The following is a 15886-nucleotide window of genomic DNA, read 5'->3' on the forward strand; positions in this document are numbered from 1 at the left end:
TCAGTGGACTTGTTTGCCCCTCTGGCGAACAAGCAGCTGCCAATCTACTGTGCCAGAGACTTGGCAGATCAACGCACTGGCCATGCACTGAGACGGGCTGCCGACATACGCCTACGCCATCTCCCTCATTACGGGGGTGCTGACCGAGATCGAGCAGGATTGCTGCAAGGTTCTTTGATCGCCCCAATCTGGCCACCACAGCCCTGGTTCCCTGGGCTGGTCAGGCTCCTGGTACACAGGCCGATGGTCCTTCTGAACGACCGGACCTTATATACCAGCCCAGACCCATAGTGATTCATCCGGCCTTGGGGGCCCTGCACCTGACATGCTGGGCGCTGTCTGGGGACCCCTCAGAGCAATGGGCCTCTCGAGACGGGCTGCGGAGGTCGCCGCCCAATCTTGGAGGGCCTCCATTCGGAGATTATATGATTGCCGACTACACCATTTCTTTAAATAGTGTAGACGGCGAGCTATACATCCCGCCAATACATCAGGGATTTCCTCTGGTACCTTTGAAAGCGGGCTGGCGACGGCCACGGTGAAGGATTACCGGTCAGCCATCGCAACGTTTCACGCGGGGTTTGCCGGTGGACCAACGGTTCTCCGATAACCAGGCAATCCGGCAGCTGACTAGGGGGATGTTTGTTAACCCGTCCCCCTGTGTGCAAGATGGTCCAACCCTTGGACCTCTTTAGCGTATTGTCAGTTCTAACCAAACCCCCTTCGAACCGCTATTGTGGGCCACATTGTTGCACTTGTCTATCAAGGTGGCTTTCTGGTGGCAGTGGCTACGTCTTGCCGACGTAGCAAACTCCACTACCTTACAGTGTTGGCTGGACACATCCGGGGGGAACTCGGAGGAGTCCGCCTTATACCTTCTGCGGGGTTCTTGGCTAAGATTCAGTCCGATTCTTTAGAACCCCCTTTAGAACCCCTTAAAGCCTTTTTTGGCGGTCGTGGTCGACAGACTTTGGTGCCCTGTACGGGTATTAGGTGGTATGTCGACCGCACAAAGTCAATCAGAACCGGCCACAACAACTGTTTGTGTCCACGGTTCCACCATTCCGACCATCGTCTCCGATATGATCGCATGTTGGATAGTCACAGCTGTTCGTTTGGTGCCGGGCGGGTGGCCTGCGGCCGTTGGTCCGGTTCATGCCCACGAGATGCGGGGGTGTATTCCTCATGGATTTTCTTTAAACCCCATGAAGGATATCACAAGGGCGGCTTCCTGGAAGAACCCTTACTGCTACCTGAAGGACAGTCTGCAGGTGGATGGAAGAGCAGGTCGAGCCGTGTTGCAGGCGGCCAGCCGAGCTGTGAAGCCTGAAGAAGCTCCACCTCGTAAGGGATCACGCTTGTATGTGATTTTCCCATATAATAGAGGGCTAACATTACAATAAGTTCTGTTCACCCATGGAGACGAAACCTCCATTCATTCAGGCATGGACCTTAATCGGGCCTAGGGTCCGCGAGGCGTTCTCTGAACTTTGGAGCGCGCCTGGGTCCTACGCCCCTAAAGACATGCAGTAGCACCGCGTATACCCACCGCCTTTCCTCGGTGCTAGTCTATGCAAATTAGTAATTCGATTCTACCGGTTAGTAGAGTGAAGTAGACTCCCCCCCCCCCCCACAGAAGTGTGGATTGGGTCTACGAACGAATACTTACCGGTAGAGTATCCCTCCCTCCTTCCCCACATACTCGGTTCTTGGGTGCTTACATTTTGGTAGGGCTCATAGAAAAGAGGACGACTGCGTGGCAAGCATGTCATGGGGCATTGTGGGTAGGACGGTGGAGGGCGCTATTGTGTGTCTTAGCAATATTGCCTGGCGGCATAGGGAATATGCAAATTAGTAATTCGAATCTACCGGTAAGTATTCGTTTGTAGACCCCATCCACACTTCTGTGGTGGGGGGGGATTTTCAATTATTAAAATGTCTATAATTGTATTTTTGAAATGTTTTTTTTAACAAAAGGGCATTTATGAATGGGAAAAAAATAATAGTGACTCGTTCTTAAACGTCCATTTAAAACCTTGCAGGGTTGTTGCCATGCGATAAAGGCCCATCATACGACTGCCGGCTTTAAACAGCCGTTGAAGAACTCGTCGCTACCCTTTTATTCCCTTATTAATTACAGGATTCTCATCACTCTGTGCTGGGTCGCTCAGTGGGCTAGTAGTTTAGTTATCAGCTCTAGGATGCTATGGGTCATGGGTTTGAATCCATACTTGGGATTTGTTTCTGCATCACTCAGTGGAAAGCACTGAGTATACAGCGCTTATCACACATTGGTGAATGGTGAAGTACTTTTCTTTAGAAATTCAAACTGCTGAGTACAAGTGTTTTATTTGTATTGATGCCATGATCTATAAGTTTACAGACGTGTACTGAAAGGGGTTCTAATAAACTGAATGCTTAATCTTATTTAAAAGTAATGTTTTGCTCCTTTGTCCCTGTTTTCAGATAAAATGGCTTCGTCAAACCCACCGAAGGTTTCAGCTCTTCAGAAAATTGTCCAGAATCATCTGGAGTGTGGTATTTGCTATGAGCAATATACTGATCCCAGAGCCCTTGATTGTCTGCACAGCTTCTGTAAAACCTGTTTGCAGAAATACCAGTCTACCAACTACAAAGATGCTACGATGCTTATTTGTCCCGTGTGTCGAAAAAAGACACAACTTCATCAGAAAGATGTTCAAGCTCTCAAGACTAACTTCAACATAACTGGTCTTGCAGATCAACTGAAGCTGGTCAGCTTATCTGAAGACAACCATTGGGTTTGTAAACTATGTAAGGACAAAAATGAGGCAACTCATTTCTGTTTTGACTGCCCTGCGATATTTTGTGCAAACTGCTACAAAGTGCACCAGAAAAGCCACACAGTAAACACTTTGAAAGACATTAGTGATGGGAAGATTGCAAGCAAAGAAAGAAAACCAAAACGCCATCCAGAATGCCAAACTCATGAAGGTGAAGTGATGAGGTTCTACTGTACAACTTGTGATGTGATGATTTGTAGAGATTGCACTGTAATAGATCACCGTAATCCACAACATGAGTATATTGACTGCAACCAAGCCTCATCCACATACAAACAATCCTTGGCTCAACTCTTTACTCCCATTGAAGAAACCATGAAGAAGCTTAAACAATCTCAAGCAACTGCCTCAACAATGAAAGACAACCTAAATATTGCAGCTAAGAGAACCATGGCAGACTTGAAGAACAGAGCGGATGAGATCAGGGCTGAGGTAACAGCTCAAGAAAGACGCATCATGGATGAAATACAAACCACCCTTAAAGATCGCAGCAGGAAATTGGAGGAATTTGAGCAAGCAGTGAGGGTAAACTTGCACCAAATACAGCAATCATTGCAGAGCGCCAAAGATGTCAGCAAGAATTCATTAGCTCCTGACTTCCTTGCAGTCTATTCTACTATCAGTCAGGACTTGAAGGGACTCAGAGATCAAAATCAACCCAAGATGGATCCGACCCTTTCCTATCTGAGATTCACTCCAGGGGTTTGTGACATCTCCCTGGGTAATCTGATTATGAAGGAGCCAAGGTGGGAGCTTTGTTTGGAGTATGATGAAGGAATCGGTGGGGCTATGGATATTGACGCCTCTTTACCTGGGGATGAGATGGCAGTGGCAAATTACGAGAATAGAAGAGTGGTAATCTACGACACTACGGGACACCAGAAGAAAACTATCGACCTACCACAACGTAAGTCCTTTACAATTTAAGTCTTTAGTTAGAGGTGTATTAATGCTATAACTCTCAGTTCAAACAGTTTTAAAAACTGCAGTTGTGTAGTTGTCAGTAGAACAGTATTTCGTGAAATTAAGTCATTACTCTTCCAAAACTGCAGTCAAATCTGAGAAAGTTTAAACAAACTTATCAACTCAGATCAATCATTAAAACCTGCCGTGAGAGACCTGTTTGGTTGCAAGGCCCCTTTGGTCATTGTCATGCTGGCATTTGTCCCCCACATAGGTTTTAATTGTTTGTTTTTTATTTTGTATTCAAACAATTGTAATATCTCAGGAAATTTGTTCACTCCTCCAGGTGTTGCCTTGGTTAATTTATTTTATTTTAAATCAGATCATAATTGAGATTGATTAAATGACCTTGCAGGCTCTAGTGCTGTTGTTATACATACTTTCTACATGATCACTGAATCCACTCTATCTACTGTCATTCTGAATATTTACATTCTTCTATTCAACACCATCAATAAAGAAGTTTCTATTTCTAAATGAAAGGATAAATAACAACAAGTAATGCAATTAAAAAGGAGTTAACCAAAGTTCTCTTGATAGTAGTCACCTTGCTAGTATGAACAGATTACTGTTTATTGTCCTACTGTATTTCAAAGTTGCACGTATGTGCTTTGTGAGTTATTAGCAAAGTAATACTGACTTTTCTAATATAGGACAAAATTTAATAAAGCAAACATATCTTTTGCATTTTTCACAATCATCAAATTAAACAGATTGAAAGTAATTTCCAAATTAATTGTCATTGTATTTACTCCTCTCCATTTATTAATTTGTTTTTCAGGTCCAGTGTCTGTTGCTGCATTCAAGAATCAGTTAGTGATTGTAGATCAGACCAACTCTGTCAAGATGTACAATAGGAATGGCAACAAGATGTTTGAATTCCACACAGTGCCTCATAGTGAAGTGGGCAAGACATCAGTAGGCCTCTTCAGTGTAGCAGTCATAAAGGATACAATCATGGTCGGGGATGTTGGGAGGTCAGTTATAACTAAACACAGATCCAGTGATGGTTCACTGATAGACACTGTTACAGTTCAGACTAAACCTTACTACTTGGCCATTGACAGCAAGGACAGAGTTGTAGTCAGTGGGGGCACTCAACAACAAGTAGACATTGTTGGAGTTGATGGTGGTACACTTGTTAGCATCAATCCAAAGATCAATAGTCAACCAGTTGAAATACTGCACAGGTGTATGCTGTGACAGCTCAGCTATCTACATTGCAGTGCAAAATGAGGATTACAACACTGGTCATATTCATCAGTATGACACTCAGGGTAGATTTCTCAGCTGTATTGCTAAGGGTCTGTACTACCCACGTGGAATCTCATTGACATCAGATGGTCAGCAGCTTGCAGTGGCAGACTACGGAATCAGTGAAGATTTATAACAAGGTGTAATGTTATCTGATTATGATGATACTGGTAAGAGAAATAAATGCTACAAGTACAACATGTACATTGACATGTAATGACCACAGAGTGTCCATACAGCTCAATAAAAATCAATCAAGAATTAAAAAAGTAGTGTGTTATTCATTCTTTAATCAAACAAACATCTTATCAGTTTAAATTGGAAACTCACATTTAGTTTAATTGATCAATAATATCAGTTAAACATCCACAATTGTTTAATTCAAACCTTAACATAGTGAACTCTTAGTAGTGTTGAATTAACTTTTCTTAAAACACCAACAAATGTTTTGACATGTGAATGGACATGCAGGCTTTCACTGGGAAGAATTTTAGTTGATTCAGTTACAGTTTTTTTCTCCCTAAACCACCCTCAGGTTCTTCCATGAGAAATGTTACCAGCCTTTGCCCTGCCATTTTTTTATGATATTGGAGAGTAATTCAACACTGTTCAGTATAAGCCTGCATGTCCATTCCAACATTTATGGGTTGTTTGAGGTTCTGAAAAGATTTACAACTACTCTGAAAAAGTGTTAATGTAACGGTAGAAGAGTGCTCCCTTTATTGTTGTTCCTGTCCCATTCAAGATTGACCATGTATACTTTAATGACTTGTAATCAGAAAATAACATCTCTGTTAGTTGAGTAGAATTTGTTTTCATACTATCAACGTTGATTTGTAAAAGAACAACTGTTTTACCTTGTTATCCATTATCTTTCTCTACTGTCTAACCAATCTGAACTTCAGGATTTTATATGATTTCGTTATTATGTATTAAAAATTCCAACAAAATGTTCCACACAGGGATCATACAATTGTGACGGTAGAAATTGTCTATTCAAGATTGACAAAGTCTACTTCATTGATTTGTAATCAGAAATATAACATGCTGTGTTAGTTGAGCAGAATTCATTTTATAAACATCATGGTTGACTTGCAAAGGAACAATGGTTTACTTTGTTTATTGTTATGTTCTTATAATGCTCTATGGCCTAATTGTATTGTATTCTAATGTAATACGTTTGTAGTATTTGTTGGTGAATATAATAGTAAGCAAACAAATTGCAGATCAGCCAAAATAATGAGGAGCATTGAAAGGTCAACTCTGATACCAATTTTTAAACAATTACCAGAAAGACTTTGCAACAGACATCAACTGAAAACACATTTTACATTGTTTCTAACCTGTTGCTAGTCGGCTCTTGTGTAATTTATGACTAGACAGATATTTTAAGTTCATTAAACTGAACTTGATTGTTGCTCTGATATACAAAGTTTGAAATCCTACTTGTATGTAGTTGTTGACCAACTTACTGACACTACAATCTGAGAATGAGTAAATACGGAGTTCCCCCAACTTGCTTGCTAAGCTGGATGGCTTTATACTAAGCACTCTAAATACTCCTGGATGACCCTGAATGTGGGTCAGATTGATCCAAACATGAGTCAGGTCTAATTGGATCTAGAGTCAGGATGAGTAAATTATAGAGTTCCTCCAACTTCCCTGGTAAGCTGGATGGCTTTATACTAAGCACTCTTAATACTCCTGGATGACCCTGAATGTGGGTCAGATTGATCCAAACATGGGACAGGTCTAATTGAATCTAGAGTCAGGATGAGTAAATATAGAGTTCCCCAACTTGCCTGCTAAGCTGGATGGCTTTATACTAAGCACTCTAGATACTCCTGGATGACCCTGAATGTGGGTCAGATTGATCCAAACATGGGACAGGTCTAATTGAATCTAGAGTCAGGATGAGTAAATATAGAGTTCCCCGACTTGCCTGCTTAGCTGGATGGCTTCATACTAAGCACTCTAGATACTCCTGGATGACCCTGAATGTGGGTCAGATTGATCCAAACATGGGTCAGGTATAATTGGATCTAGAGTGAGGATGAGTAATCATGGAGTTCCTCCAACTTGCCTGGTAAGCTGGATGGCTTTATACTAAGCAATCTTAATACTCCTGGATGACCCTGAATGTGACTCAGATTGATCCAAACATTGGTCAGGTCTAATTGGATCTAGAGTCAGGGTCAGTTCTGAGTTAGGAGATTTTAGAGTACATGGCAACTGTGAAGTAGGTTTGCTCTTGTAGACACAATTAATGGTGTGGAAAAAGTTGAACTAGAAATATTTGACTCTGAATCAATAAACACCATTGATCACAGAATTGATTGAAACTTCTGATGACATAACTTTATAATGGTCTATGTAGATTGTTGTATTCCTATATCTTCATTTGACAATTGAACTTGTTATTATAAATGATTCTTCCAATTGACTGTGATTGCTTTGATGTTAAGAAACAAGTGTACATTATGATCAAATCATATCAATATAAACATTTGTTTGGTATTAACCAATGAAGGAAGTTCAGTCTATTTTCTATAATCAAGATTTTTTTTCTGTAGTTAGTAAAAAGAAGTTTGGACTGATGTGTTAAACTTTCTGAATTTGCTTTGATGTTAAGGAACATGTGTAAAGTGATTTAAAGATAAATATAATGTTTTTCTGTTTGACATTTATTGGGAGTTAATTTTACTGGACTAAGATTGTTTATCTGTAGTTAGTTCTAAAACAGTAGTTTAGTTAATGTTTCAAACTAGGTTTGATCTGTGTTTATATGTTTTTATGTACTGGACACTATTGGTAATTACTAAAAATGTAAATTGTTGTATTCCTATATCTTCATTTGACAATTGAACTTAACTGCCGAGCGGTTAAGAGCACCGAATTCAGACTCTGGTGTTTCTGACCAGCAGAGTGTGGTTTCGAATCCCCAGCCGCGACACCTGTGACCTTAAGCAAGACAATTAAAGGAACACGTTGCCTTGGATCGGTCGAGTTGGTCTTTGAAAAGCATTTGTAACCGTTTTTTTTATAAAATGCATATGATTAGAAAGATAATTTAATAGTAGAATATAATGATCCACACAAGTATCACTCGAAATTGCGTGGTTTTCCATTTACCTTGTCGACTAACAACGTCGGCCATTTATGGGCATGATGGGAGTCAAATTTTTGACTCCCATAATTGGCCGACCGTGTTAGTTCGCAAAGTAACAGGAAAACCACGCAATTTTGAGGCAAATTTGTGTGGATCATTGTATTCTACTTTTAAATCATCTTTCTGACCATATGCATTTTATAACAAACGGTTACAAACGCTTTTCAAAGACCAACTTGACCGATCCAAGGCAACGTGTTCCTTTAACCATTGCTTCGTCCTTCGGATGGGACGTAAAAGTCATTGGTCCCATGTGTTGTGTAATGCATGCAAAAGAACCCAGTGCACTAATCAAAAAGAGAAGGGGTTCGCCCCGGTGTTCCTGGTTGTGGCTGCCGTAGTACCTCGTATAGACCCTTATAAGGTGCTAACTAGTTGGTTCTCAGAATTCATCACTGTTACAACCTATCTTTCTGAAAGTTTGTATAAACTCAGCGCCTTGAGTACCTTGTTTGGTAGATTTGTGCGCTATATAAGACTTTGATATTATTATTATTAATGATTCTTCCAATTAACTATTATTGCTTTGATCTTAAGAAACATGTGTACATTATGATCAAGTCATATAAAAATAAATACTACATACATCATACATGCATATGAGTTTGATGTTAACCTATGAAAGGAGTTTACTTTAGTTTCATTGTATAATCAAGATAGTTTTCTGTAGTTAATAGTGGAAGCAATTTTATTACTTCCAAGTTCCAACTATCTTGATTTGCTTTTATGTTAATTGCACTGGACACTTTTAGCAATTACTCAAAAGAATTGTTGGCATAAAAACTTACTTGGTAACGAGCAATGGAGAGCTGTTGATTGTACAAAACCTTGTGGGTAACAGATCCCTCTGAAGTAACAAGGTTTTAGAGAAAGAGGTATTTTTTCTCTCTAAAATACTGAACTACTTCAGGTCTAAAGCATTTTTTTACGCATCTGAAAGTATGCAAAGTGTTGCAACAAGGGTGCATTTTCTTTCTTTATTCTCTTGCAAATTCGATGACCAGTTAAGCCCAAATTTCCACAGGTCTGTTATGTTATGCATGTGTTGGGATACACCAAGTGAGAATACTGGTCTTTAACATTTTACAAAACGTGTCCAGTGCCTTTAAGGAACAGGTGTACATTATAATCAAGTCATATAAAATACAAACACTTTATACATCAATTATAGGAGTTTGGTATTTACCTAAAATAAAGGGGTAACTTTAGTTTCATTGTATAATCAAGTATGTTTTCTGTAGAAGTGTCTTGGCCAAGTGGTTAAGAGCAAAGAATTCAAACTCTGGTGTTTCTGATCAGCAGAGTGTGGGTTCGAATCCCCCAGTCGTGACACTTGTGCCCTTAACCAAGACACTTAACCATTGCTTCATTTTTCGGATGGGACGTAAAGCCGTTGGTCCCATGTGTTGTGTTCGCATGTAAAAGAACCCAGTGCACTTATCAAAACGAGAAGGGGTGTACCCCGGTGTTCCTGACTGTGGCTGCTTTTATGCACCGTAGCACCTTGTAATCCTTTATAAGGTGCTACATAATTCATGATTTTCATTATAGAAAAGTTTGAAGTTAACTTTAGTTTCAATGTATAATCAAGATTGTGTTATAAAGCTATTGTGTTATAAAGCTATTAGAAGTAGTTGTATTGCTGATACTTCCAATTATCTGGATTTGATTTTATGTTAAAGGGAAGGTACACGTTTGGTTATTGTCAAAGACCAGTCTTCTCACTTGGTGTATCCCAACATAGGCATAAAATAACAAGCCTCTGAAAATTTGGGCTCAATCGGTCATCGAAGTTGCGAGAAAATTATGAAACAAAAAACACCCCTGTTAGACAAATTTGTGTGCTTTCAGACAGGAATAAAAGACTTTTAGCTAGAAGTCTTTTATTTTTTAAGTGAGAAAGTACCTCTTTCTCAAAAACTACGTTACCTCAGAGGGAGTCGTTTTCCACAATGTTTTATACTATCAACTGCTCTCCAATGCACGTTACCAAGTCAGTTTTTAAGTTAATATTTGTTTTGAGTAATTACCAAACGTGTATCTTCCCTTTAAGAGACAGGTATGTTTTATGATCAAAAATGATTTGAAAGGCAGTGGACACTATTGGTAATTGTCAAAGACTAGCCTTCACAGTTGGTGTATCTCAACATATGCAGAAAATAACTAACCTGTGAAAATTTGAGCTCAATCGGTCATAGAAGTTGTGAGATAACAATGAAAAAAAAAAAAAACCTAGTCACGCGAAGTTGTGTGCGTTTAGATGGTTGATTTTGAGACCTCAAGTTCTAAACTTGAGGTCTCGAAATCAAATTCGTGGAAAATTGGTCTTTCTCAAAAAACTATGGCACTTCAGAGGGAGCCATTTCTCACTTTGTTTTATATCATCAATCTCTCCCCATTACTTGTCACAAAGAAAGGTTTTATGCTAATAATTATTTTGAGTAATTACCAATAGTGTCCACTGCCTTTAAGACTTACTGTATGAGTTTGCTTTTTGACCCATATTGGGAGTACATTTTACTTGATAATCAAGACTGGTTAACGCTGTTGATAGTGCATACAAAAAGTAGTTTAGTTTGAGTTTGTTTGAGTAAGTTTGATCTGTATATTAAGACACTGCAGTGGATTATTGCTCATGACAAGTTGCTTGGATTAATGCTACTCTATCTCTAAAGCAAAGTATATTCAACTTTTGACATTGTCAATAAATCTGGAGATGATTCTTACTCTATTATTGTTTCTGTCAAGTGAAGATTTATTCCATTTTCTCTCTCCCTCAAACACTTTGACTGTCTCGTACAAACTGCTCTGAGCTGAGAGATATTTCCTGAACTTAATTTTTTTTAGGAATAATTGAAGTTACTTAAAGCCATTATACACTTTCGGTAAACAGTATTGTCCAAGTCCCACACTGCGTGTATCACAACCTATAGATAAAATAACAAACCTGTGAAAATTTAGGTTCAACCGGTCATCGGAGTTGGGAGAAAATAACGGGAAAACCCACTCTTGTTTTCGCGCGTTTCGCGTTATCAGCGATGGTGTTCGCTGTGTCATGACATGTGTTTAAAATAAATCCGTAATTCTCGCTAACGAGAATTGATATTGTTTTAATGTTTTCTAAAAAAGTAAAGCATTTCATGGAATAATATTTCAAGAGAAGTCTTTCACCATTACGTTCTGTAAACCCTGTAAATTATTTGTAAATCTGTGAACTGTTTTTTTTTTTCTGTACCGAAAGGGTCCAATGGCTTTAATGGATCTTGAAGAAGCTCAAATCTTTTCTGAAATAAAACAAATCAAGTTTTCAAATCAGAATAGTTACCTACTTATATTTGTTGTCTTGTTGAAAAGTACAAACACCATTGGAAATTATGACTTTAGATATTTTCTACACAGAGAAAGTAATGGCAGATTTGGAAAGTTTATGCAATTTTCTTTCTAGTGGTGCCAATTTAACCAATTTGACCAAGTGTTAACCGAATATCAGCGATGGTGTGCGCATTTTGACCGAAATCAAATGTGCCGTAGTGCAAAAACTATTTATCAGATCGAACTAAAATTTGAAATTTGAACCAATTCAAATGTAGCCAATCAGCGATGTTTTAAGCTCATCCCTTCCTAGGGTTAGTGATGAGAAGTATCAATACAGCACTGCCCATGATAGCCTGGCTGGGATAATAAATAATTTTATTTAAGTTTGACCCTCTCATTGATGTGTGATATGGGCTGTATACTCACTGCTTTCAGAGTCCTGTGGAGAGTCAAATAAACCTCAGACAGAAGATGGTCCTCATGAATGAGATTCTGAACATGGTGTAAGGATCATCAATGGTTGGAATTCTACTGGATTTCACTTTCTCATCATCTACCCTCTTTCTCATCTTTGTTCTTTACAGAGGGAGAACTCAAGTCTAGTTCAGTGTCTTGAGGATGAGGAGTGTGGGAGTCTAAAGCTGAAGCAGATGATGTCACTGCTGGAGCATGAACTAAACCAAAGTAATCAGGTATGAGATGAGAGGAACCATGTGGTGTGTCTTAGAGTCATAAATAGGAGTGCAGAAAAATCCACTGTCAAATAACATTCTGCTGCTGAGAGTGTTGCTTACTAATATTCTTTAAGCATAGATCTTAACTGCTAGATCTTAACTGCTAGGCCAATCAGCTCACCCAGTGACAAGAAGCAAGTTTAAATCATATTAAAATAGTGAGGCAGTTGAGATGGTAGTCCACCTTCCTCATACTAGAGTAGATATTAACTGCTAAGCCAATGAACTCACCCTGTGACAAGGAGCAAGTTTGAATCATATCGAAATACTGAGGCAGTTGAGATGGTAGTCCACCTTCCTCATTCTAGAGTAGATCTTAACTGCTAGGCCAATGAGCTCACCCTGTGACAAGGAGCAAGTTTGAATCATATTGAAATACGGAGGCAGTTGAGATGGTAGTCCAACTTCCTCATTCTAGAGTAGATCTTAACAGCTAGGCCAATGAGCTCAACCTGTGACAAGGAGCAAGTTTGAATCATATTGAAATACTGAGGCAGTTGAGATGGTAGTCCTCCTTCCTCATTCTATAGTAGATCTTAATTGCTAGGCCAATGAGCTCACCCAGTGACAAGAAGCAAGTTTGAATCGTATTGGTTAACTGTGGATAATGATAATTATTTATGTAACAAAAGGTGGCATTTGGTCTTAACTTTATGGTGCACACACTCATTGGATGTCGCTTTGTTCTAATTTAAGAAAAATCATATTCTTCAACATTGTAAAAATGACTGTGTTGACATTTGAAAGTCCGTGTAGCTGCAATGCTATACATTATGTGGACCTCTTTTGTTCTTCGCTGTTCACGCTTGTATCACAATCTGTCCCTGTTTTTGATTCTTGTTGTCAAACTATATTGAACCAACTTATCATTCTAGTCTTCTAGTCTAACCTCATTCCCAAACTTCTTGACCCCCAACAGTTAATGTCAATGCATCATACCATCAGCAAGAAGAAGGATGTGAACTACCGGACTGATGATGAAGTATATAACAATTTGGTGTTGTGGAGACAAAGCTGCATCGCACAATTGATGAGGTAAATACATCCAAAATTATTGCTCATTTTGTGGAAAACAAAGTTCATTTCTGTAGAAAAGAATACACAATAACTATGAATTTATTGCATCGTTGAGACAAGGTCATATAATGCGGTACGATCTTGTGACAGTTGCAATGTCATACTGAGATAGTAAAGGTTTGCAATAACACCATGTAATGATAATCTTTAAATAAGTTGGGGTGGTTCTGAAAAGAACCTGTGGTTTCAACTCAAAGTTTTGACCAGTTTGTTAATTTAGATATTATCATTACATGGTATTACTGCAAACCATTCACTATATTGTGTTTCCACTATGCAAATTTGCAAATCCTACTTAATGTCATACTTGTTTTCTTATCACAACAAGAATGAATACACAAAACTTTTAAATTAAAACTATCGTCTTTTCTATTAAGGTACAAAGTTGAATCTTTTGAAATTTTTAATTTTTGAGCTAGCTTTTAGTCCATGGAGGTGTCATGGCCGAAGGTTTAAGAGCACCGAATTCAAACTCTGTTGTTTCTGATCAACAGAGTGTGGGTTCGAGTCCCTGTCGTAACACTAGTGTCCTCAAGCAAGTCATTAAACCATTGCTTCGTCCTTCAGATGGGAGGTCATGCCATTGGTTTAGTGTGTTGTTTAACATCAAGTAAAAGAACTCAGTGCACTTGTCAAAAAGAGACAGGGTTCACCCCGGTGTTCATGGCTGTGGCTGCTGTATGCCGTGCAGCACCTTGTAAACCCTTATAATGTGCTACATAATTGGGTCTCAGAATTCATAACTTCAAAACCTATCTTTCTCTTAAAACGTATATAACAAGCGCCTTGTTGGTAGATACGTGCGCTATGTAAGACTTTAATATTAATATTAATATAAATGCTTCTCTATTTTCACAGGTTGACAGAGAAACTGATAGTATCAAGAATGAGATAAATCACCACACTAAGTATGGTCATCAGGGAACCAAGCAGGCTGTGGACTGTGGTGCCAGGGGTACTCATTGGTTGCAACTCCGGCCAGACGTCCAACGAGATGGCTGAGATTATTGCTGCAGTTTAAGTGAGAGGAGAGCACCAGGGTTTGAGTCTCTAACTGGAATGTGGTTGAAGCTATTCATCCATCAACCAATAACTGAGTTTGTGCTGCTGGAATTGGATTTGAAATCTCAACAATCTCAACTGAGGTCAATGATGCAGACACCTCTGATATTACAGTAGCAGTGAAGGCGTACCATGGACCCCCAAAGTACTCCTCAGCCATTGCTCAGAAAACTACTGTAGCTGAGAAGGCCACTGCAGCAACAGGATCCTAACTATCTCAACCAAAGTTGATGATGCAGACACCTCTGATATTACAGTAGCAGTGAAGCAGTGAGTATTTAATAATGAGTATTGAGTGTTGAGTATTAAGTTTTGAGTGTTGATCCCATGTACACCACATGCAGCTACTGTCTGCAGCACTCACCCTAGCTTTTGGGAATCAAATTGGACATACAAGTTATGGTAAGACTGTAAAGGCCTCATTGCCTAAAGTGCACAGTGTATTGTGTAACAAACAGGAACATTGACTACAAAAAAGGCACAATCGGGGGAATTGGGTCAAAGAGAAAATTTGTAGATTGTTCAAATTCAAACACCCATCGATCCACAGTTGACTTTATAAAGGACAAAATGATATTATAAAAGCAGTGATTGGTCATTAGAATAAAGTTGATTGACAAATAGATGTAAATTTAAGACAGCTGATGATCAAGTTTGTTTTGCATTGATAGCATCAGGCCTGCTACTTCAGGGAGACAACAAAGGCGATTGCCTCCATGCCCCTGGTCATTGTCTTGGTGCCCTTGAAATGCTCCAGTACAAATTTCCTTGTAGGGTGCCCTCTACCAAGGAGAAAATGCCTTAGTGCCCCTTGCCCTTTCCAAAACAAAGCATACAGGTCTGTAGCACAATGCTGTAATATTTATAGATATCCTTAACTAGCAAATTTGCTGATCTTATGTGATGTTCCATTCCCAAACCAGGGCATTGTGCACCCCTTTATACCCATCTAAAATTTAACCCTAGTCTTGGTGTTGACTGATTAAGGCCTATATTTTGAGAATTCTTAACATACTATAACATAATGTTTGTTTTAATTCACCCATATACATGTACACCGATGTGTGTTGGCATTGTATATGCTTTCCTGAGTTCTGTGAAAAAATCACAGGCATATTACTTGGGTGGGATTAGAACCCAGAACCTTTTCAAATCTAAAGCAGTGTCTTACCAACTAGACCACTGAGATAAGAGCACTGAGATAGCTAGAGGCAGGTTGAATCCTATATATTTATGCAGCAAGTATGATAAGCCCTGTGCTTACCCGAAGCTCTGTAAGAAGAAAATAACAGGCATATTACTTGCGTAGGAATCGATCCCACAACCTTTTAAATTCTTAAGCAGTGTCTTACAAGTGTCTTGCCTGTGCTAACACACATCGGTTTTTTGGGGTTAAAATATATTATATTAAAAAAAACAATTTGAATTAATATAAGTTTTAAAACATCAATTACACCAATAACCAATGATGTGCCATCCCTTTTCGATGT

The 15886-nt window shown here is 39.1% G+C and overlaps 1 protein-coding gene across 1 annotated transcript; it reads left to right on the forward strand.

The window, feature by feature from the left end:
• Nucleotides 1-2424: 2424 nt before the first annotated feature.
• LOC117293488 (E3 ubiquitin-protein ligase TRIM56-like) lies at nucleotides 2425-14336 on the forward strand. Its single transcript, XM_033775835.1, has 5 exons — nucleotides 2425-3729; nucleotides 4567-4925; nucleotides 12108-12215; nucleotides 13177-13239; nucleotides 14193-14336. The coding sequence occupies exons 1-5, from the start codon at nucleotides 2472-2474 to the stop codon at nucleotides 14334-14336; spliced, it is 1932 nt and encodes a 643-aa protein (XP_033631726.1). The 5' UTR covers nucleotides 2425-2471.
• Nucleotides 14337-15886: the final 1550 nt, after the last annotated feature.

This window comes from Asterias rubens, chromosome 8 (assembly GCF_902459465.1).
Source record: "Asterias rubens chromosome 8, eAstRub1.3, whole genome shotgun sequence".
Classification (NCBI taxonomy): domain Eukaryota; kingdom Metazoa; phylum Echinodermata; class Asteroidea; order Forcipulatida; family Asteriidae; genus Asterias; species Asterias rubens.